Genomic DNA, 24,414 nt, shown 5'->3' with positions numbered 1-24,414 from the left:
CGCAAATTCAAATCTGTGGTTTGGCAGAGGTTTACACTCTCCTGAGTGCCCTTCTACTTGTTGTTGTTGTTGTTAATGTTGTTGTTGAATCCAATTTTTTTATACACTAGGTGAATGAACCACACCAGACCTTCTCCATAAGTAGTCATTTCATTTGCTCTCCATCTGTTTTACTTTCACTTGAACTAAGAGGAACTGGTGGGTTGACAATCAGAATGTCAGATGACACAAACCGCCATAACGGGATGGAGCCCCACCCACTGATTTGTGTAAAAGGAAGCAGAACAAGAGCATTAGTGTAAAACTTTGGTGCTTTGCATCTGTGCTGCAGTCGGAGCTGCGCTGTGGTGAACAGTAGGAGCAGGATGGGAAGCTGGTGCAGCAGTAACACTCAGGAGGAACACGAGGAGAACAAACCCAGAAAGAATAGGGACTGTGTGTGTACGTGCCACGCCATGTGCTGCTCTTTTGAGGATCCCCATGATGTGTGCTGCTCTTTTGAGGATCTCTGTGATGTGTGCTGTACCTGTTTGTCTTCAGTGCTGTCTGCTGAGTGCAAGTACCATCGTCTCCATCATTAAACATCAATCACACGTGTAACCTCACGTCACATTTACAACCCCAGTTCCAAAAAAGTTGGGACGCTGTGTAAACTGTAAATCAAAACATAATGCAATAATTTGCAAATCATGGAAACCCTATATTTAATTGAAAATAGTACAACATGTCAAATGTTGAAACTGAGAAATTTTATTGGTTTTTTTTGAAAAATATATGCTCACTTTGAATTTGATGTCAGGAACACATTTCATAAAAGTTGGGACAGGGGCATGTTTTTTTTTTTTTTCATTTCCGTTTCCGGTTGAGAGTTCATAGTGTGCATTCTGGCTGCCGCTTCTCACCAGACCTTTTTTATTTTCTCTCCTTTTTTTTATTTTTACTTTTTTTCTTTTTTCTGTGTGTTTGTGTAGTTTGATGTTTGTTTGAGTGTTTTGTCCGCCGGTTGTGGTGTAGCTCCGGACCCAGTTTTGGGCGTTGATTCCCTCCAGGCCTTGGTTCGCTGTGGGTGATGTCTGTGCTCCCAGCTATGGACTGCAGTGAGCTCATTGCTCATTTTAACATCATGGTTGTCCAGCGCTCTGTGCTTTAATGCTTGGAGTGATGTTCCGAGCGATGTTGCTCGGTGTCGTCGCGGCGGCTGTGCAGGTGGTTTGGGACATACCAGCGCTCTGTGTGGCGGTGCTTCTGTGCTCGCTTTGTGGATCCATGGCGTGGTGTTCGAGCGATGTTGCTAGCGGCATCACAGTGGCTGTGCTGGTGGTGTGGGACTTGTTTTTGTGCGCCTTTTGGTGGGACTGTGGTTGCTACACCACTGGAATTACATCCTGACCCCTATTTGGTGGACTTTTTTTTTCCCCTGTCTATAATTGTAAAGCGTCCTTGGGTTTTTAGAAAGGCGCTATATAAATTGAACCTATTATTATTATTATTATTATTATGTTTACCACTGAGTTGCATCACCTCTACTTTTAACAATGCTCTGTAAATGTTTGGGAACTGAGGAGACCAATTGCTGTAGTTCTGAAAGAGAAATGTTATCCCATTCTTGCCTGATATACAATTTCAGTTGCTCAACAGTTCGGGGTCTCCTTTGTCATATTTTGCACTTCATAATGCGGCAAATGTTTTAAATCGGAGACAGGTCTGGACTACAGCAGGCCAGTTTAGCACCCTGACTCTTTTACTATGGAGCCATGCAGTTTTAATATGTGCAGAAAGAGACTTTGTCTTGCTGAAAGAAGGAAGGCCTTCCCTGAAAAAGATTTTTCTCTGGATGGCAGCATATTGCTCTGAAACGGGTAGATATCATTCAGCATTAATCAGGCCTTCCCAGATGTACAAGCTACCCATGTTATGTGCACTAATGAATAGAATAGAATAGAATAGAATAGAATAGAATAGAATAGAATAGAATAGAATGCCTTTATTGTCACTATACCCATGTACAATGAGATTAAAAGCAACTCCAATAACAGTGCAAACAGTGTGTAGAGAAAAAAGGAAAAAAACAAAAACAAAGTGAGGGTGTAAGGTGCACAGTCCTGAGGCGTATGTGTTGTGTTTCACATTATGGAGTGAGGTATTGCACATTATAAAGTATTGCACAGAGAGAGTAATATTATAAAAGTATTGCACATTGTAAATTATTGCACGAAGAGAGTCACATTATAAAATAAAATTATTGCACATTATAAAGTATTGCACGGGGGGTTAGACTATAAAGTCAGAGCATATTCAAGTTCAGGGTGGTTATGGCTTTTGGAAAGAAGCTGTTTTTGAATCTATTTGTTTTTGTCCTGATGCACCTGTAGCGCCTCCCTGAGGGCAACAGGTCAAACAGGGTGGGAGCCAGGGTGGGAGCTGTCCTTGATAATGTTCTTAGCTCTGCTAAGGCAGCGGGAGGTGTAAATGTCCATCAAGGAGGGGAGAGGGCAGCCGATGATCTTCTGTACTGCCTTTACTACTCTCTGGAGCCTCTCCCTGTCTGCAGCAGTGCAGCTGCTCTACCATACTGTGATACAGTATGTCAGCAGGCTCTCGATGGATGAGCAGTAGAAGGTCAGCAGCAGGCTGGAGTCTAGGTTGTGCTTCCTGAGGACTCTCAGGAAGTGTAGCCGCTGCTGAGCCTTCTTAATGACTGCTGTAATGTTCTCTGGCCAGGAGATGTCGGCGGAGATGAGGAGACAGAGAAACCAGAAGGTGTGGACCCTCTCCACATACTCGTTATTGATGTAAAGGGGGGCTAGGTCGGTGCTGTGCTTCCTGAAGTCAACAATGAGCTCTTTGGTTTTCCTGGTGTTCAGAGCGAGGTTATTCTCTGAACACCAGGCTGCCAACTTCAGGACCTCCTCTCTGTAGGCTGCCTCGTCTCCCTTTGAGATGAGTCTGACCACTGTGATGTCATCAGCAAACTTGACGACGAGGTTGTTGTTATGGGTCGAACTACAGTCGTGGGTGTAGAGGCAGTATATAGGAGGGGGCTCAGCACACAGCCCTGTGGAGAGCGGGTGCTCAATGTGCAGGTGGAGGAGAAGTGAGGGCCAAGTCTCACAGTCTGGGGCTGGTTGGTAAGAAAGTGCTTTATCCAGGCACATGTGAGAGGGGGGAGGCCGAGAGTGTCCAGTTTTCTGATGAGGATGTCCGGGATTATTGTGTTAAAAGCTGAACTGTAATCCACAAAGAGTATGCGGACGTAGCTCTGCTGCTGCTCCAGGTGGTTCAGCGCAGAGTGGAGAGCTATGGTGATGGCTTCCTCTGTGGATCTGTTCGCGCGATATGCGAACTGGTAGGGGTCAAAGTCTGGGGGGAGGTGGTCCTTAATGTGCTGAAGAACTAGTCTCTCGAAGCACTTCGTGATTACCGGGGTGAGGGCCACGGGACAGTAATCATTCAGGCTGGTGACAGGAGACTTCTTCAGCACCGGGATTATTGTTGCAGATTTTAGGCAGGGCGGGATGACTACCTGAGCCAGGGATAGGTTGAAGATTCTGGTGAAGGTAGGGGCGAGCTGGTGGGTGCACGCTCTGAGCACCTTACCAGGTACACCATCTGGGCCGGCAGCTTTCTTGGGGTTCACTGCCAGGAGCACCCATCTGACATCGTGCTCCTGTACAGTGAATGGAGTGGTGTAGGAACTGTGTGGTGGTGGGGGCAGGGTTGGAGCAGGTGAGTGCTGCTGAGATGTATCAAAGCGAGCAAAGAAGCAATTTAATTCCTCTGCCAGCGGCGCACTCCAGTCTCCTGTTGACGCATCACAGTCTCTGAAGTTTGTGATGTCTTGTTTGCCCTGCCACACCTCCCGAGTGTTGTTGCTGGACAGGTGGGACTCTATATGCAGCCTATGGTCCGCCTTGGCGTTATTTATTCCTCTTTTCAGATCAGCTCGAGCGGCTCTGTACAGAGCTCTGCCACCTGACCTGAAGGCAGCGTCGTGAGCCCTGAGGAGTGAGCGGACCTGGCTGGTCATCCAGGGTTTCTGGTTTGGGAAAACCCCGATGTTTTTATCCACCGTCACATTCCCGATGCAGAACTTGATATAGTCCAGCACCATTCCTGTGAATGTCTCCAGCTCCTGGTGTTCAAATAAGTCCCAGTCTGTCTGTTTAAAGCAGTCCTCATACGTACCATCACAGATGCTGGCTTTTGAACTGTGCACTGATAACAAGCTGGATGGTCCCTCTCCTCTTTAGCCTGGAGGACGTGGTGTCCATGATTTCTAAAAAGAATTTCTACTTTTGATTCGTCAGACCTCAGGACAGTTTTCCACTTCGCCTCAGTCCATCGTAAAAGATCTCGGGCCCAGAGGAGGTGGCGGTGTTTCTGGATATTGTTTATATCTGGTTTTAACTTGCATTTGTGGATGCAGTAATGAAGTGTTTTCACAGACGATGGTTTTCTGAAGTGTTCCTGAGCCCATACAGTGATTTCCACTACAGACACGTGTCTGCTTTTAATGCAGTGTCTCCTGAGGGCCTGAAGATCACAGGCATCCAATGTCAGTTTTCAGCCTTGTCTCTTGCATACAGAGATTTCTCCAGATTCTCTGAATCTTTTAATGATATTTTGCACCACAGATGATGTGATTCCAGAATTCTTTGCAGTTTTATATTGAGGAACGTTATTCTTAAATTGTTGCACTGTTTGCTCATGCAGTCTTTCACAGAGCAGTGAACCCCGTCCCGTCTTTACTTCTGAGAGACTCCGCCTCTCTGGGATGCTCTTTTTATACCCAATCATCTTACTGACCTGGTGACAATTAACCTAATTAGGTTGGGTTTTTTTTTGTTTTTTTTTTAGCATTACACAACATTTTCAGTCTTTTGTTGCCCCGTCCCAACTTTTTTGAAACTTGTTGCTGACATCAAATTCAAAATGAGCAGATATTTTTCAAAAAACAATAAAATTTCTCAGTTTCAACATTTGATATGTTGTCTTTGTACTATTTTCAGTGAAATACATCTCATGTTTATACATGTCTAAGGTGCAGCGCCTGGTTTTGAAGTCGGTTCACCACGATAAGGAACAACTTTTTTTATTCTCTGAGCTGGTTTTACCTGATTACCTTTGTTTATTTCTACATGGAGAAGTAGAGAAGTCATTTCATTTGCTCTCCATCTGCTCTACTTTCACTTGAACTAAGAGGATCTGATGAGTTGACAATCAGAATGTCAGATGACACAAACCGCCATAATGGGACGCAGCCACACCCACTGACTTGTGTAAAAGGAAGCAGAACGAGAGCATTAGTGTAAAACTTTGGTGCTTTGCGTCTGTGCTGTTGGAGCTGTTGGAGCTGCGCTGTGGTGAACAGTAGGAGCAGGATGGAAAGCGGTTGCAGCAGTGACAGTCAGGAGGAACACGAGGAGAACAGTCCCAGAAAGAATGAGGGCTGCAAGTGTACGTGCGACAATGGTTGCTTGCCTTTTGCCGATTTCTGTGAGGTGTGTTGTGAAGGTCTCTGTGAGGGGTGTTCTGACAGTCTCCCTGAGGCGCGTGGTGCGGCTGTCTCTGAGGGATGTTGCGCGGCTGTCTCTGGGGGATGTTACGCGGCTGTCTCTGAGGGATGTTACGCGGCTGTCTCTGAGGGATGTTGCGCGGCTGTCTCTGAGGGATGTTGCGCGGCTGTCTCTGAGGGATGTTGCGCGGCTGTCTCTGAGGGATGTTGCGCGGCTGTCTCTGAGGGATGTTGCGCGGCTGTCTCTGAGGGATGTTGCGCGGCTGTCTCTGAGGGATGTTGCGCGGCTGTCTCTGAGGGATGTTGCGCGGCTGTCTCTGAGGGATGTTGCGCGGCTGTCTCTGAGGGATGTTGCGCAGCTGTCTCTGAGGGATGTTGCGCGGCTGTCTCTGAGGGATGTTGTGCAGCTGTCTCTGAAGGATGTTGTGAGGTTCTCCTTGAAGTGTGCCTGGCTGTCTCTGAAGGGTGCCTGGCTCTTTTTGGCGGGTCTTGAGAGGTTCGATCTGATGGGTCTTCTACTTATGTGTGTTCAGTGCTGTCTTCTGAGTGTAAGTACCTTCGTCTCCTTCATTACCCATCAATCCCACGCGTAACCTCATGTCACGTTTACGATTTAACGTCTCTGTTCACCACGTTGATCGTTTATAAACATCTGAGGTGCAGCGCCTGGTTTTGAAATCGGTTCAACATTAGAAAAACTTTTTTATTCTCTGAGCTGGTTTTACCTGACTGTGTGTGTTTATTTGTTTGTTTGTTTCCAGGTGGAGGATGTGACTGCAACTGTGACATCACCTAACTGACTCCTCTCACCTCTCATTAAGATCAGCTCTCCTCGGGACACGGATTATTATTCTCACAATTAACCTGGAATTGTATATTTCTGGAAAAACATAAACAATGTTCATACGTGTAGATTTGACATTTGAAAATAAAGTGTTTTGAAACAAATATAAAAAATGGTTTGAAGCCAAAAAGAGGCAACATTGCTGTTATTGGGTAAATGATTTTGTTTGTTTGTTTGTTTGTTTGTTTGTTTGCTAAACAAGACAGACAGATATCTCCAGTTGCAAGAAATAGTTTGCGAACCCTTTGGAATTACCAGCGATTTTTCTTTGGTTACTCATCAACTGTGGTCTGATCTTCATCACAGTCAGAATTACAGACAAACACAATCATAACACACAAACGAACTCGACATTGACGCTGCCAAACTTCTGACTTCTGCCTCGATGCAGAGTCGTGTGAGCGCAGAAACGTCCCGTCCACCATTTGTACATTTCCACCATTTCACAAAACAGGATGGATGACATTTCTCAGCAACTCAGGAATGAGATGTCGAGAGATCTCATTAAGTTTTGTTTCATTTGGCTCTTAGTACTGATTTCATTTGCTCTCCATCTGCTCTACTTTCACTTGAACTAAGAGGATCTGATGAGTTGACAATCAGAATGTCAGATGACACAAACCGCCATAATGGGACGCAGCCACACCCACTGACTTGTGTAAAAGGAAGCAGAACGAGAGCATTAGTGTAAAACTTTGGTGCTTTGCGTCTGTGCCGCAGTTGGAGCTGCGCTGTGGTGAACAGTTAGCCTGGCTAACGCGACTGCAAAGCTCTCCGAGCTATTGGTCTGGCCAAGATATTAAGCCCAACCGTTTCCCAGAGCCCGTGGTTGACCCGCCTCCCTGAAATGCCTCAGTTTGCTACTGGTCAAAGCCAGAAAAGGCTGTGATGAAGCTTAAACCAATCACATCACTCTTTCCTCTGACGTATGTGACGCGACGGGGCTAACTGGTAGATTAAACTCTTACCGAAGCCGGTCGGGAGCAAGGCGAAAACATCCTTCCTTTCAATAAATACCTCCAGGGCTGCTCTTTGCTCCGTTTCCAATGAGAACTTCCCGTTGAATGCTTTCAATACAGCATCTATGCGTAATAGATGCGGAAGCGTGAATGAAGCGCTTCCGGCATAGATTCTGTAAACAATCTATGGCTTCCGGTCGCAGTTCTACTACGTCACTGCCTTGAACACGCCTCTACCCAGGGCCGTTGGAGATGCTCAAAGTTGATTGGTTCCTGATTTTTCGGGAGCTTGGAAGAGCTGTAGATAGCTTGCCTGGCCAGACTAAGCTCGCAACAGGCCCTCGTGTTGCATCACGCTTAGGATGGGCGGGCCCAGGCTAGTGAACAGTAGGAGCAGGATGGAAAGCGGTTGCAGCAGTGACAGTCAGGAGGAACACGAGGAGAACAGTCCCAGAAAGAATGAGGGCTGCAAGTGTACGTGCGACAATGGTTGCTTGCCTTTTGCCGATTTCTGTGAGGTGTGGTGTGAAGGTCTCCCTGAGGCGTGTGGTGCGGCTGTCTCTGAGGGGTGTTGTGCGGCTGTCTCTGAGGGGTGTTGTGCGGCTGTCTCTCTGGCTGTCTCTGAGGGATGTTGTGCGGCTGTCTCTGAAGGATGTTGTGCGGCTGTCTCTGAGGGATGTTGTGCGGCTGCCTCTGAGGGATGTTGTGCAGCTGTCTCTCTGGCTGTCTCTGAGGGATGTTGTGCGGCTGTCTCTGAGGGATGTTGTGTGGCTGTCTCTGAGGGATGTGTGCGGCTGTCTCTGAGGGATGTTGTGCGGCTGTCTTTGAGGGATGTTGGGCGGCTGTCTCTGAAGGATGTTGTGCGGCTGTCTCTGAAGGATGTTGCGTGGCTGTCTCTGAGGGATGTTGGGAGGCTGTCTCTGAAGGATGTTGTGCGGCTGTCTCTGAGGGATGTTGGGCGGCTGTCTCTGAGGGATGTTGGGCGGCTGTCTCTGAGGGATGTTGGGCGGCTGTCTCTGAGGGATGTTGGGCGGCTGTCTCTGAGGGATGTTGGGCGGCTGTCTCTGAGGGATGTTGGGCGGCTGTCTCTGAGGGATGTTGGGCGGCTGTCTCTGAGGGATGTTGGGCGGCTGTCTCTGAGGGATGTTGGGCGGCTGTCTCTGAGGGATGTTGTGGGGCTGTCTCTGAGGGATGTTGGGCGGCTGTCTCTGAGGGATGTTGTGCGGCTGTCTCTGAGGGATGTTGTGCGGCTGTCTCTGAAGGATGTTGTGCGGCTGTCTCTGAGGAATGTTGTGCGGCTGTCTCTGAAGGATGTTGTGTGGCTGTCTCTGAGGGATGTTGCCCGGCTGTCTCTGAGGGATGTTGCCCGGCTGTCTCTGAGGGATGTTGCGCGGCTGTCTCTGAGGGATGTTGTGCGGCTGTCTCTGAGGAATGTTGTGCGGCTGTCTCTGAAGGATGTTGTGTGGCTGTCTCTGAGGGATGTTGCCCGGCTGTCTCTGAGGGATGTTGCCCGGCTGTCTCTGAGGGATGTTGCGCGGCTGTCTCTGAGGGATGTTGCGCGGCTGTCTCTGACGGATGTTGTGCGGCTGTCTCTGAGGGATGTTGTGTGGCTGTCTCTCTGGCTGTCTCTGAGGGATGTTGCGTGGCTGTCTCTGAGGGATGTTGCGCGGCTGCCTCTGAGGGATGTTGTGCGGCTGCCTCTGAGGGATGTTGTGCGGCTGCCTCTCTGGCTGTCTCTGAGGGATGTTGCATGGCTGTCTCTGAAGGATGTTGCGCGGCTGTCTCTGAGGGATGTGTGTGGCTGTCTCTGAGGGATGTGGGCGGCTGTCTCTGAGGGATGTTGTGCGGCTGTCTCTGAGGGATGTGGGCGGCTGTCTCTGAGGGATGTTGTGCGGCTGTCTCTGAGGGATGTTGTGCGGCTGTCTCTGAGGGATGTTGTGTGGTTGTCTCTGAGGGATGTGTGTGGCTGTCTCTGAGGGATGTGTGTGGCTGTCTCTGAGGGATGTGGGCGGCTGTCTCTGAGGGATGTGTGCGGCTGTCTCTGAGGGATGTGTGCGGCTGTCTCTGAGGGATGTTGTGCGGCTGTCTCTGAGGGATGTTGTGCGGCTGTCTCTGAGGGATGTTGTGCGGCTGTCTCTGAGGGATGTTGTGCGGCTGTCTCTGAGGGATGTTGTGCGGCTGTCTCTGAAGGATGTTGTGTGGCTGTCTCTGAGGGATGTTGTGCGGCTGTCTCTGAGGGATGTGTGTGGCTGTCTCTGAGGGATGTTGTGCGGCTGTCTCTGAAGGATGTTGTGCGGCTGTCTCTGAAGGATGTTGTGTGGCTGTCTCTGAGGGATGTGTGTGGCTGTCTCTGAGGGATGTGTGTGGCTGTCTCTGAGGGATGTGTGCGGCTGTCTCTGAGGGATGTGTGCGGCTGTCTCTGAGGGATGTTGTGCGGCTGTCTCTGAGGGATGTTGTGCGGCTGTCTCTGAGGGATGTTGTGCGGCTGTCTCTGAGGGATGTTGTGCGGCTGTCTCTGAAGGATGTTGTGTGGCTGTCTCTGAAGGATGTTGTGTGGCTGTCTCTGAGGGATGTTGTGCGGCTGTCTCTGAGGGATGTGTGTGGCTGTCTCTGAGGGATGTTGTGCGGCTGTCTCTGAAGGATGTTGTGCGGCTGTCTCTGAAGGATGTTGTGTGGCTGTCTCTGAGGGATGTGTGTGGCTGTCTCTGAGGGATGTGTGCGGCTGTCTCTGAGGGATGTGTGCGGCTGTCTCTGAGGGATGTTGTGCGGCTGTCTCTGAGGGATGTTGTGCGGCTGTCTCTGAGGGATGTGTGTGGCTGTCTCTGAGGGATGTTGTGCGGCTGTCTCTGAAGGATGTTGTGTGGCTGTCTCTGAGGGATGTTGTGCGGCTGTCTCTGAGGGATGTGTGTGGCTGTCTCTGAGGGATGTTGTGCGGCTGCCTCTGAGGGATGTTGTGTGGCTGTCTCTGAGGGATGTGTGTGGCTGTCTCTGAAGGATGTTGTGCGGCTGTCTCTGAAGGATGTTGTGTGGCTGTCTCTGAGGGATGTGTGTGGCTGTCTCTGAGGGATATTGTGCGGCTGTCTCTGAGGGATATTGGGCGGCTGTCTCTGAGGGATATTGTGCGGCTGTCTCTGAAGGATGTTGTGTGGCTGTCTCTGAAGGATGTTGCGCGGCTGTCTCTGAAGGATGTTGTGTGGCTGTTGTGTTACAGGTATAAACAATGTTCATACGTGTAGATTTGACATTTGAAAACAAAGTGTGTTTTGAAACAAATATAAAAAATGGTTTGAAGCCAAAAAGAGGCAACATTGCTGTTATTGCGTAAATGATTTTGTTTGTTTGTTTGTTTGTTTGTTTGTTTACTGATTTGCTAAAAGACAGTCAGATAGCTCCCATTGCAAGAAATAGTTTGCGAACCCTTTGGGATTACCAGCGATTTTTCTTTGGTTACTCATCAACTGTGGTCTGATCTTCATCACAGTCAGACGTACAGACAAGCAGAAACGTCCCGTCCACCATGTGTAAATTTACACCATTTCCCAAAACAGGATGGTTGACGTCTCTCGTTACCTCAGGAACGAGATGTCGAGAAATCTCATTAAGTTTCCTTTCATTTGGCTCTCAGTGTTTTGAAATGGTGGAAGGTATTAATCTGTGAATCATACAGATTGGACCCCAAACACAAAATCTTCCTTTAACTCCACATTAAAAACTGGGAGTAAACAGAAATCCAGTTCTGCTAATAATAAAAGCCCGGCATTAATGAATAACCTCAGTGTTTACAAACAGTACGCAGATTTCTGTCAGTATAAAAATGTACAACGCTCAGAACTCCTCAACTGCGTGAGTTCAAATCTTTGTCATGTGATTCCTTGGACACGGACACTTTAAACTCATGGATTACTGTTCAAATCTGCAGAGTAACGTGCCGGACACGGGCAGTGACATCACCAAATAAAATAAATAAATACATAAATAAATGTGATGTAATACCTGTGCAGTGCTTCTTTGTATCGGCACAAAATTAAAAGCAATGTTGAGCATCATGTCTTCATCACGATGATGATGATTATTATTATTAGTAGTAGTAGTATTTATTTATGATTAATTTATTACTTTATTTATTTTTTCATATTAATTCAAAAATAATATGTATTATTATTTTTTTTCATCATCATAGTAGTAGTAGTAGTAGTACTATTATTTATCTATTATTAATGTATTAATAAATTCATTAATTTATTACTTTATTAATTTATTCACTTATATTATTATTATTAGTCATCATACTAGTAGTAGTACTACTATTTATTTATTATTCATTTATTAATAAATTCATTCATTTTTATTTTATTAATTTATTAATTTATTATTAGTAGTAGTAGTACAGTCGTATGCAAAAGTTTGTGCACCCCTGGTCAAAATTGCTGTTACTGTGAACAGTTAAGCAAGTTGAAGATGAAATGATCTCCAAAAGGCATAAAGTTAAAGACGACTCATTCCCTTTATATTTTAAGCAAAACCAATTTTTTTATTTTCATCTTTTACATTTTCAAAATGACAAAAAAGGAAAAGGACCTGAAGCAAAAGTTTGTGCACCCTGCATGGTTAGTACCTAGTAACACCCACTTTGGCAAGCATCACAGCTCGTAAACACTTTTTGTAGCCAGCTAATAATCTTTCAGTTCTTACCTGGGGGATTTTCACACATTCGTCCTTGCAAAAGGCTTCCAGTTCTACAAGTTTCTTGGGCTGTCTTGCATGCGCTGCTCTTTTGAGATCGATCCACAGATTTTCAGTGATGTTTAGGTCAGGGGACTGTGAGGGCCCGGGCAAAACCTTCAGCTTGTGCCTCTTGAGGTATTCCATTGTAGATTTTGAGGTGTGTTTTGGATCATCGTCTTATTGTCGGACCCGTCCTCTTTTTAACTTCAACTTTTTTACAGATGGTGTGATGTTTGCTTCCAGAGTTTGCTGGTATTTATTTGAATCCAGGCTTCCCTCGACCAGTGAAATGTGCCCTGTGCCACTGGCTGCAACACAACCCCAAAGCATGATCGATCCACACCCATGCTTCAGAGTTGGAGAGGTGTTCTTTTCCTGGAATTTGGCACCTTTTTTCTCCAAACATACCTTTGCACATTGTGGCCAAAAAGTTCTATTTTGATTTCATCAGTCCACAGGACTTGTTTCCAAAATGCATCAGGCTTATTTAGATGTTCATTTGCAAACTTCAGACGCTGAATTTTGTGGCTTGGATGCAGGAAAGGTTTTCTTCTGATGACTCTTCCATGAAGGTCATATTTGTTCAGGTGTCGCTGCATAGTAGAACAGTGCACCACCACTCCAGGGTCTGCGAAATTTTTCTGAAGGTCTTTTGCAGTCAAACAGGGGTTTTTATTTGGCTTTCTAGCAATCCAACGAGCAGTTCTTTCAGAGAGTTTTCTTCATCTTCCAGACCTCACCTTGATCTCCACTGTTTCTGTTAACTGCCATTTCTTAATAACATTACAATCTGAGGAAACAGCTACCTGAAAACACTTTGCTACGTTCTTGTAGCCTTCTCCTGCTTTGTGAGCATCAATTATTTTATTATTCAGAATGCGACGGAGTTGCTTAGAGGAGCCCATGGCTGTTGATTTTAGGGACAAGTTTGAGGAGTCAGAGAATTTATACAGCTTCGAAATCTGCATCATCTGACCTTTCCTAACGAAGAATTTGAACAAGCCACAGCTCAGTAAGCTAATTAAGGTCTGGAACCTTGGGAAAAGTTACCCGAGAACTCAAATGTATTGGGGTGCCCAAACTTTCACATGGTGTTCCTTTTCTTTTTTCACTCTCCAATTATACAAAACAAAAATAATACACACATCCTGCAGAAAACGCTGAAAAGAAATGTCTCGTCTTTACCTTTATGCCTTTTGGTGATCAGTTCATCTTCTGCTCGCTTAACTATTCACAGTAACAGACATTTTCAGCAAGGGTGCCCAAACTTTTGCATGCCACTGTAGTAATAGTATGTATTATTTTTATCTTTTATTTATTTACTGTTGGTAGTCGTATGTATTGTTTATTATTAGCTTGCAACAAAGTGCCAGGCTTCAGTTCTGGACTACGCATCCCAGAATGCACTGCAGCCCACAGACATGGCCGTCGCAGACCGCAGCGCCCCGGTGCCATGCTGCTGCTGTGTTCACGCCCACTGGGTTTCTGAGTGAGTACACCTGTTCTCACCTGCACTCGCGGCGTGTTTAAACAGACCCTGAACATCGCCTCGCTGTGAGGTCATTCCCCCCAGGCTGAGGTCATCACGCTGTGATCCTCGTATTCCAGGTTCTGTTTGTGCTCATGTTCTGTGTTCTCAGCTCGCAGTCACAGTCCTGTTCATGGTAGCATCCATAGTACTGATTTACAGTTTAGTGGAATCTTGACTCTCGCCACTGAGTTCATCTCATCTCATCTCATCTCATCTCATCATCTCTAGCCGCTTTATGACTACGGGCGAAAGGCGGGGTACACCCTGGACAAGTCGCCAGGTCATCACAGGGCTGACACATAGACACAGACAACCATTCACACTCACATTCACACCTACGCTCAATTTAGAGTCACCAGTTAACCTAACCTGCATGTCTTTGGACTGTGGGGGAAACCGGAGCACCCGGAGGAAACCCACGCGGACACGGGGAGAACATGCAAACTCCACACAGAAAGGCCCTCGCCGGCCACGGGGCTTGAACCCGGACCTTCTTGCTGTGAGGCGACAGCGCTAACCACTACACCACCGTGCCGCCCACTGAGTTCATGTTTTTGGATTTATCGGTCCTGTTTGTGAATAAACCCTTTATTCTGCAGTTATATCTGCTGACGCTAGCTAACAGCTGGTAGCAGTAATAGTACGTATGTGTCATTATTATTATTATTATTATTATAAGAGCGCTTTCATTTTTTAAAGTCCACAATTCTGCACAAAATCCCTCATCATTTCTATCTCTGTGTGTTTTAGATTCACCACATTTCCACACAGGAAACAGGAAGTGGACAATCAGGGTGTTGGATTACACGCATTGCCATCATGACGAGAGCCATCATGACTGATTTGAGTAAAGTAACCAAAGTTCATCTCTCTCACACACACACACACACACACACACACACACACACACACACACACACACACACACACACACGTGCACATTGAGGTAACAATTACCTTCTTCAACTGTACCATATTTAGTGAGTTTAATTAGCATTATTATTATTATTATTATTCAGAGAGTTTGTGTTTATGGCAGGACAGGATGCGGCTACAGTGCGGTTGAGCAGGAGGAGGAGTGTGTGCAGAATAAACCACACACACACTCAGACACACACTGGTTAGGACTGGTTTGATGTGTGACTGCCTGTTGTGCTCGGTGGCTCTGTGTACTGGATGCAAGTAACGTCATTTTCTTCATTAAATCTGTGTCCTGTAGGTACTCGCGTCTTCATTTGTGAATTATTTCCATTAAAAAAAAAATCCCCACATACACTGAGTTTCTGTTTTTTTCTAAGCTGGGATGCATCTCTCTTTATCTTTTTTTCTTTTTAAACCCAGGCTGTGATTTACTGAAATGTTTAAGTGAAGCTCTCCCATAACCGCATCACAGTTGCTTCAGCTGAGGACACGGAGACGCTGGAGATGATGGAAATGCCAGACGATGGAGATGCTGTAGACGCCAGAGACGTCGGATATGACGGAGACACTGGAGATGTCGGATATAACAGAGACGTTGAACATGCTGGAGATGCTGGAGACACCAGAGACATTGGAGACGATGGAGATGCTGGAGACGCCGGATATGATGGAGATGATGGAGATGCCAGAGACATTGTAGTTTCCTACTGGACTGAATATGTTGAATTCTGTTTCATCTCAGACACCTGATGAAATAAAACCCAGTACCTTCTGGTTGTTTCGACTCGTTATTTAACTACATTGCATCTTCCTGCCTTTCGTTCCTGCTCAGTAAGAGGCATGTCAATGATGTAAAGTGTAATAAAGCACCGCTGCAGGGAGTCACTGAGTCTTTCTCCACCTCCACTAATTCGATTTCATTACACCACAAGACTTTCCAGAATCGAAAAATCTTGCACTGAGCTTGACACAAAAATACGAACAAATTATTTATTTATTTATTTATTTATCTATCTATCAAAAAACAACAGTGTGCTTTTTATCCATTTATAGTTTCATCCAATGTTTGCGAAACAGTTTCCTGTTCTCACTTACGTTATCGCACCTATACACAGTCGGTCCCTCATGGGCCTCTCGTTCCTGAGACTAAACCCCTCACAGCGCGTCACGTTACCGAGAAACCGCAAAGAAACTCCGCATAAACTCCGCTGTCCTGAAGACTGTCCCATAAACGTTATGTCGCGCGTTCGCTGTACAAATCCCTGCGATTTTGCTGTTACTATAGAAACAATAACGTATTAACACAGTATGAACCTGTGATTTATTGCTGATGTGAAGGAAAATTAATCGATGCTTTCTGACCAATCAGAAGCCAGAATTTGACAGCGCTGTCATAAACGAGCTGCTAATCATCAGCGTATACACGTCTACCATCGTATACAAACAAGACAGGATATGAGCCAAACACGTTCAATAGCACCTCTGCAGGCAGTGTAAATATTTCCTGATAATCACTACCCATGCTAACGACAAGGCAATAAATGGTTAAATGGTGTTTACCCAATGTGTGTGTGTGTGTGTGTGTACCAGAGTATAACATTTGTTCCAGGTCAGTAGAAAGGTACACACTCGGGTTCATCTGCGAGCAAAGAGGTCGGCGTGTGCACGTAACTGTAGCGACGCTAAAGGAGAAACAGGCCGACCAGCCAAGCCTGACATTTTCCCGTCACTCCTCTGCCCTTTCAGCCATCTCTTTTTACCCGGCTCTCCGGACTGCCCCCTCTTGGATGAGAACCTGGAGGCACCGTCACCATGGTAATTCTTTGTTCCGAGCAATTTACAGAGCTAATTAAGCACTCTTTTGTGGGCAAAATAAACCGTGTCCTTATTTTTTTTGAGCTTATTAGCTCAGTCGAGACTCAGCAGGGACTAAATGTCACTGAAATGAGAATAAGGATTAGTGTGTGCTGCCCAGGAATGCGAGTGTGAAAATAATCAAAATACACCACAAGGTGCCGAGGCAAAAAAGCTGGAAAAAAACAAAGTGAAAAAAAAAACACTCAAAAATGTGAGGGATCTCACGAGAGAGACTTGTGCTACCATCCTGACGTTGATTATTTTCCTATAACAGCATGTCCCCAAGTGGAAACAGTTATATACAGAACCCTAAAAGAGATGTTTTTCTTTTAAGTTCCAAGTAGAACCCATCTTCAGAAAGCATACATGTCAACCTTTGGTCAACCAAACCTGTATAACCAACCTCCAAAATCCGTATTTCCCTTATAGAATCCGTATAAGATGCAAATTAAAATAATTTACCTAAAATTTGAATGATAATTACCAATGATATATCCCAGTTACTTTTTATTCAATATTAATAACAATAAACCTTCAGAATGAATACAAAGCTCCAATGTTTGACAAAAACACAAAGTGTTATCAGCGTAGTTACGAAGGAAATACTTCGTTGTTTTGAGACAGGTTTCACCGAGCGGCTATTATGCACGAGACTTCATATTAGCTACAAAGTCAGGAAAATCTGTTCGTAAAATTACGTTATAATGACCAAATACAATGAAAAGTATTTTTCCAGTCTCACCTGTGAAAGGTAATCCCATGTGATCTCGTTTGGCTGGTAAACCTGTTGGTACAGTTAAACGCAGCACATGAATGAGGCATCTTTATTCTCGGCTCCTGTCTAGACGCTATACCAGAGACGGCTGAAGAATCTCCACTTTGCCACATCCAATATGGCGGCGAGGATGACGTATGATTCTACGCAGAAGGCGGCATCTATGTTTATATGTCTATGACTTCACGGTTGGCGGGATTCTCGCAGTGCGGTGTGCGCATGATCAAAAGTGGAACAAAGTCTCGCTACCACAAGATAACGCGCGATTTCATAAGACGCTTTACTGGCTGTCTGTGGTGTACAGTACGTTTGTAAATGTTATGCGCTCTTTTATCATCGTGGGAATTGATTATAGCTCTAAATAAATATTGAAGTTTTTTGAAAGAATCCGTATAACTTTATTTATACGCCCGTATACTATGTTTATTGAATCAAATCCGTATAAAATACGGACATTCCGTATAGGTTGACATGTATGAGAAAGCCTGAACCATTTACCATCCAAAGAACTCCTGAGGTGCATTTTCTAAAAGTCGAACATCATTAATGTACAGAATTGGACTACAATTGGACCTTCTGGTGGAATCTGTAGAACTATATCGATTCCTACAACACAGGGGTTCCCTTTTAGCTTCCAAGCAGAACCCATTTTTAGAACCTCTGGACCATTAACCATCCTAAGAAACCCTGAGGAACCTGTTTTATTAAACCATACCTTCACTTGTGGAAGGATAACTGTCAAGGAACATAATCAGTGTGCTTGCTCGGCTGCTGTGTGCTATTGTTCTTCTTAAGTTTACTTATTCTGCCTTATTCCGACACGTTTTTTGGATCCACTACTCCTCCTAGGGCGTTCGAGATAGAGACACCGTTCCAACTCTGAGACGTCTGGCCCGAAGTGGTGTAGTGTGCTTGTATACAGCTTTTGGGTCAACGCGCCCGTTCTCTTGTTCTTGTCGTTTTTCTTTTGTTTTTTTCCCATAGAGAATGAATAGGGCTCATGAATCGAATCGTCCTACTCGGACACGCTCCATCGCAGATGCACCAAACCTCATGTGATACTTCAGGCCAACTCCCCCGACACATACATGCAATCGGTTCTGACCCGCACTCATATATTTTTCCTTTCTTTTTGCTCATCCCTTTTTCCTCCATAGGCTTGCATTGATTTTTGGCCCCATTGAAAATGAATGGTGTTTCAGGAGAAAAACTTTCACTCTCCATCAATTTTTTTAACCAAGTGACCAAACTTCAAGAAACTTCACTTGATGCCTCAGGCCAAATCCCCGCACAGATCCATCCCCTCATCTGAGACCTGCACTCGTCTTTTCCTTGGTTTTCACACATCTCTTTTTACCTCCATAGGCTTCCATTGATTTTTGGCCCCATTCAAATGAATGGAGTTTTGCTCAGTAACACTTCACCACACATCCACCAAACTTCATACGGCACCTCAGGCCAATTCACCATCACACACATGATATCGGTTCTGACCCGCACTCGCCTTTCTCTCGCCTTTCATCCGTCCATTTTTTCTCCATTTTGCCGCTAATCAATGGAAGCTTGACTGAGTCATTCCTCCCTTCCCCCATAGGTGATGATGCATTTGGCAAGGATCTGCTCATTTGACACTTTGACAGCAAATCGACTTCAACTCAATGGCCACTTTATTAGGAATACTTACATGCACACACGATAGCAATTAGCATATAAGCATTCACGTGTTACCACGCTAGCTGTTAGCATGTTACCCATTACGATATCATGCCTGCTGTTAGCTCGCGAGTTGTTAGCATGTTCACCATTAGCATGTTATCATGAGAGCTGCTAACATGTTAGGATTAGCATGGTAGCATGCAGAGTTCGCATGTTTGCTGTTAGCAAGCTCGCCTGAGCATGTTAGCATGCTAACTGTTAGCATGTTAGCTGTTAGCATGTCACCCTCAGTGTGTTAGCATGCTAAAAGCTAACATACTAGTCATTAGCATGTTAGCCTGTTAGCTGTTAGCATGATAGCTGTCAGCATATTAGCCTTAAAGTGTTAGAATTTTAACAAATAGCATGTTAATCATTAGCATGTTAGAATGCTAGCTGTTAGTATGCTATCTATTAGCATGTTATCTATTAGCATATTAGCATTAACATGTTAACATGCTGGGCGGCACGGTGGTGTAGTGGTTAGCGTTGTCGCCTCACAGCAAGAAGGTCTGGGTTCGAGCCCCGTGGCCGGCGAGAGCCTTTCTGTGTGGAGTTTGCATGTTCTCCCCGTGTCCGCGTGGGTTTCCTCTGGGTGCTCCGGTTTCCCCCACAGTCCAAAGACATGCAGGTTAGGTTAACTGGTGACTCTAAATTGAGCGTAGGTGTGAATGTGAGTGTGAATGGTTGTCTGTGTCTATGTGTCAGCCCTGTGATGACCTGGCGACTTGTCCAGGGTGTACCCCGCCTTTCGCCCGTAGTCAGCTGGGATAGGCTCCAGCTTGCCTGCGACCCTGTAGAACAGGATAAAGCGGCTAGTGATAATGAGATGAGATGTTAACATGCTAGCTTTTAGCATGTTAGTATGCTGTTAGCATGTTAGTATGCTAACTGTTAGCATGCTAGTTGTTAGCATGTTGGCATTAGCATGTTGGCATGCTAGCATGATAGCTGTTCTGCTACAGCTCACCAAGCACACTTTGCATTTTCTCTGCGGAAATGCAGTCTAGTTAACATCTATAACTGAACATTCCAGGAGAATCTATTCTATGTAGCTCCCTAAAACACAGGGTTTCCCTTTTACACAAGGTTCTAAGGAGACCCAGTCTGAACCATTAAGCATCCAAATCATCATTAGTGTCCATAATGGATCCTTCTGGTAGAACCTGTTCTCCGCAGAACTCTACAACAAAGCGTTCCCAAGCAGAACTCATCTTCAGAAAGCCTGAACCATTTACCATCCAAAGAACCCCCGAGAAGCATTTTTCTAAAAGTTGAACATCATTAATGTACAGAACTGGGCTATCACTGGACCTTCTGGTGGAATCTGTAGAACCATACTGATTCCTACAACAGACTGTTTCCCTTTTAGCTTCCAAACAGAACCTATTTTTAGAACCTCTAGACCATTAACCATCCTAAGAACCCCTGAGGAACTCTGTTTTATTCAATCATACCTTCACTTGTAGGAGGAGAAATGTCAAGGAGCATCATTAACATCTATAACTGAACATTCCAAAAGAACCTATTCTATGTAGATCCCTGCAACACAGGGATTCCCTTTTACACAAGGTTCTAAGGAGACCCAATTTTTAGAAAGAAAAAAGTCTGAACCTGAACCATTAAGCATCCAAATAATCATTAATGTCCATAATGGATCCTTCTGGTAGAACCTGTTCTATGCAGATATCTACAACAAAGCGTTCCCAAGCAGAACTCATCTTCAGAAAGCCTGAAACATTTACCATCCAAAGAACCCCTGAGGAGCATTTTTTTCTAAAAGTCAAACATCATTAATGTACAGAACTGGACCTTCTGGTGGAACCTGGAGAACCATATTGATTCCTACAACAAAGGGTTTCCCTTTTAACTTCCAAGCAGAACCTATTTTTAGAACCTCTGGACCATTAACCATCCTAAGAACCCCCGAGGAACCCTGTTTGCTATCTTTTTCAGAGGAACATATTTGTACAGGAGCATCATTAATGTACATACAGTAATTGGACCATCCAAGGGAGCCTGTTCCATGTAGAACCCTTATAGAAGAACCTTTTTTTTTAAATCTCAGACTATATTTTTTCATTAGTGGAATATCATTAATGCATTGTACACAATTTTATCCATCCAGGACAACCTGTTCTAACCACACATTAGATGGTTTCCCATTTCTAGAAGATCCTAAGCAGAATCTATCTTCAGAAAATCTGAACCATGATCCAGCCTACAAACCACTGAAGAAAGAATTTTTTTCTTCTTCTAAGAATGTACCGTTTCATTAGAGGAACATTATTAATGGACCATCCAGGAGAACCTTTTCTGTGTTTCTCTTTTAGGTCCTGAGTAGAATCTATCTTCAAAAAGCCAGCATTTAACATTTACAATTTTTCTGAGAGTGTATCTTTTGTTAGAGGAACATAATTAGATGTGTCTGCACCTGGACCTTCTGAGGAACCTGTTCTGTGCAGAAGAAGATTCTGAGCAGAGTTCATCTTTAGTAAGCTTGAACGATTGATTATGCATGCTAAGGACGCTTGAGGAACCTGATTGTACCGCCAGGGAGCAATACTGCACAGTCCTGCATGCACAGTCCATGTGGACAGTTAGTTCTGAGACTGGAGAACCTTTAAAGGTTCCTCCAGAGGGAAAGAAAAAAAAAAAGTTGAAGAACCCTGCACGTAGGAGGAAAATTATTCTGATGATAATGATTATTACCTGCAGCTCGCACCACGCGACCTCCACCGTGGTCTCGGTGTCCAGTCCTTTGTAGACGGTCTTGAAGGAACCTCTTCCGATCTCCACGTTGAACTTGAGGAACCTCCCGTCCGGTGAAGTGGCCACGGCTTTGGTCTCCACCTCGTCCTCCTTCTCCTGCTCCCACTTGTTGATCTCGGGCGCTTTCTTGGGCGCGGATTCCTCCTCGGAGTCGGTGCTGCCGTGCGGCGCGGTCGGTGTGGAGCGCGCGCTCGTGGCCGCGGCGCTCCCGGTGTTGCGCTGCTGCGCGCGCTGCGGAGGAGACCTCGAGCTGGAGCGGGACGAGCGCGCGCACTGCTGCTGTTCCACCGCTGCTCCTGCGCTGTTCTTCTTCTTCTTTTTCTTCTTCTTGTTCTTCTGCTCGGCGGATAAAATGTCGTCCGCCGACCAGGACAGGGTTTTGTTCAGGAGAGGAGAGAGGCGCTCGCGGGAGGAACCGGTGCTCTCCTCCGCCGTGGGCATTTTGTTAAACCGGAACGCGTTGCGTCTCGAGCTCGCCGAGTGTCTGCGCCGCCTGAGTGCCAGCCGCGCCGACAGGAACGAGTCGGCGTCGAAGCTGGAGGGCAGCGCGGGGAACCCGAGTCCTGACGCGTGCACTTCGGCTTGGGACATCGCCAAGCGTCCCCGGTTCCTGCGCGGTGCTTCTGCCGCGACGCTCGCGCTTCACCGAGACACGAATCAATCCATGGTCGGTTTGTTTATTTATGCGCAAGAATAAACAACTTCATCAGCCTGGATATTCCAACAGAGAGGAAAAAACAACAACAGGATAATATCCGACTGGTATGATATTGAGTATTCCAGCACAGCAATCCACCAGGTGTGAACAAACAAACCGGATTAAACAAAAATAATCCGAATTATATTTTCTAGAACGCTGGAATGAGTTCTAAACGTCGGCGTGTCCCAGGGTTCTGCAGCGCTTTAACACACTCTCTCTCTCTCTCTCTCTCTCTCTCTCTCCACACACACACCACACACCGGCTGACATCGGGTGTGCGCTCGAGCCCGCGGGACTGCCTCCAGCACTGAGCCCCGCCCACTGAAATACCTTCCTGCTCCTGTGGACTCTGGAGTGCAGTGTGTTCATCACAGGAGAGAGGTTCTAGAGCTGAGAAAGACAAATTATTTACACATCATCATCATAATAAGGATACGTGTGTGTGTGTGTAATAGTGACGTCATAGTTCATGCATCATACAGAATGGCTATTTCAACAAACAAACAAAAACTTCCATATATCTCCATCTCTGACTCTATTTTGTCAGGTCACTTTGCACAAGCACACTTACTAACCGTCGTCCATGTGCTGCTCTCAGAAAATAAAGTACATTATTGTCCACACAGGACGCTTTTTCGATGGAATAAAAACATGTGTTCTATTCGCTTCTTGCGGGGTTCATTCATGTGGTTTGATAGCGTGCAATATCGTTAGCATATCGCTCATCCTACGTATATTACGTCACTCTACCCAATGGAGAATGAGCGTTGAATACGGTTTACGATATTGCGTGGTTGTCAAGGCAACTTGATGTCACTTTCACACTAGCGAGCGACTGACAATTTGTAACCAAACATGGCCACCAGGTTTGCTTCGTTAGAAAATACGGAAGATTTTGAGAGAATTTTGAAAGAGAAAGACGCATTGAACACCCGAAAGGAATGAATAATAATAATAATAATAATAATAATAATAATAATAATTTTGGCTGGATTTTTTCATGGTCTATCAGATATATTCCATTCAGCTAGCATGATACTGAACTCATCTTCAAATGGAATATATCTGATATACCACTCAACACCAGTCAATATTATTTAATTATCCTCCCTTGAGGAGGACAACAGTTTATCAGTGGGGCAGTTTCCTCTAAAGGACACATTTGTACCTTTTATTCACTGCTCAAGAACATATATATATATATATATATATATATATATATATATATATATATATATATATATATATATATTTTTTTTTTTTTTTAAAGACATGCGGTTAGGTTAATATGGGACGGCCTCGGGCTGAGGTGCCCTTGAGCGAGGCACCTAACTCCCAACTGCTCCCCGGGCGCTGTTAGCATGGCTGCCCACTGCTCTGGGTATGTGTGTGTGTGCTCATTGTTCACGTGTGTGTGCATGTGTGTGTGTTCACTGCTTCAGATGGGTTAAATGCAGAGAGGAAATTTCACAAGTGTGTGATGAATAAAGTTGTGCTTTATATATATATATATATATATATATATATATATATATATATATATATATATATATATATATATATATAAAGTGCTAACACTTACCAAAGGTGCACACCCAGGTTAGTGGAGGGAAGAAGATGCCTTACGTCAACATTCTAGACTGGTGTGAACAGAGATGAGCCACTAGCCAAATACTACATCTACAGTGGTGCTTGAAAGTTTGTGAACCCTTTACAATTTTCTATATTTCTGCATAAATATGACCTAAAACATCATCAGATTTTCACACAAGTTCTAAAAGTAGATAAAGAGAACCCAGTTAAACACATGAGACAAAAATATTATACTTGTTAATTTATTTATTGAGGAAACTTATCCAATATTACATATCTGTGAGTGGCAAAAGTATGTGAACCTCTAGGATTAGCAGTTGATTTGAAGGTGAAATTAGAGTCAGGTGTTTTCAATCAATGGGATGACAATCAGGTGTGAGTGGGCACCCTGTTTTATTTAAAGAACAGGGATCTATCAAAGTCTGATCTTCACAACACATGTTTGTGGAAGTGTATCATGGCACAAACAAAGGAGATTTCTGAGGACCTCAGAAAAAGTGTTGTTGATGCTCATCAGGCTGGAAAAG

General features: G+C 45.1%; 2 protein-coding genes across 3 annotated transcripts in view; one reads left to right on the top strand and one right to left on the bottom strand.

Moving 5' to 3' along the window:
* The window catches only part of wnk4b (WNK lysine deficient protein kinase 4b), a 166,567-nt gene extending 144,020 nt beyond the window's left edge, over positions 1-22,547 (bottom strand). For both annotated transcript variants that reach the window (XM_060942453.1, XM_060942454.1), the window contains exon 1: positions 21,535-22,547. In XM_060942453.1, the coding sequence (XP_060798436.1) occupies positions 21,535-22,185 (651 nt within the window). In that variant the 5' untranslated portion in view covers positions 22,186-22,547. The remainder of the gene's footprint in view (positions 1-21,534) is intronic.
* LOC132899923 (uncharacterized) lies at positions 5,171-6,466 on the top strand. Its single transcript, XM_060941973.1, has 2 exons — positions 5,171-6,063; positions 6,277-6,466. The coding sequence occupies exons 1-2, from the start codon at positions 5,443-5,445 to the stop codon at positions 6,313-6,315; spliced, it is 660 nt and encodes a 219-aa protein (XP_060797956.1). The 5' UTR covers positions 5,171-5,442; the 3' UTR covers positions 6,316-6,466.
* Positions 22,548-24,414: the final 1,867 nt, after the last annotated feature.

Source organism: Neoarius graeffei, chromosome 16 (genome assembly GCF_027579695.1).
Source record: "Neoarius graeffei isolate fNeoGra1 chromosome 16, fNeoGra1.pri, whole genome shotgun sequence".
Taxonomy (NCBI): domain Eukaryota; kingdom Metazoa; phylum Chordata; class Actinopteri; order Siluriformes; family Ariidae; genus Neoarius; species Neoarius graeffei.
This window is presented reverse-complemented; position numbering and strand designations above follow the sequence as displayed.

Coding starts and splice junctions, on each gene's coding strand:
- LOC132899923 (XM_060941973.1), top strand. CDS start 5,443: ATGAGGGCTGCAAGTGTACGTGCGACAATGGTTGCTTGCCTTTTGCCG. Junction 6,064..6,276: donor TTCAGTGCTGTCTTCTGAGT/GTAAGTACCTTC, acceptor GTTTGTTTCCAG/GTGGAGGATGTGACTGCAAC.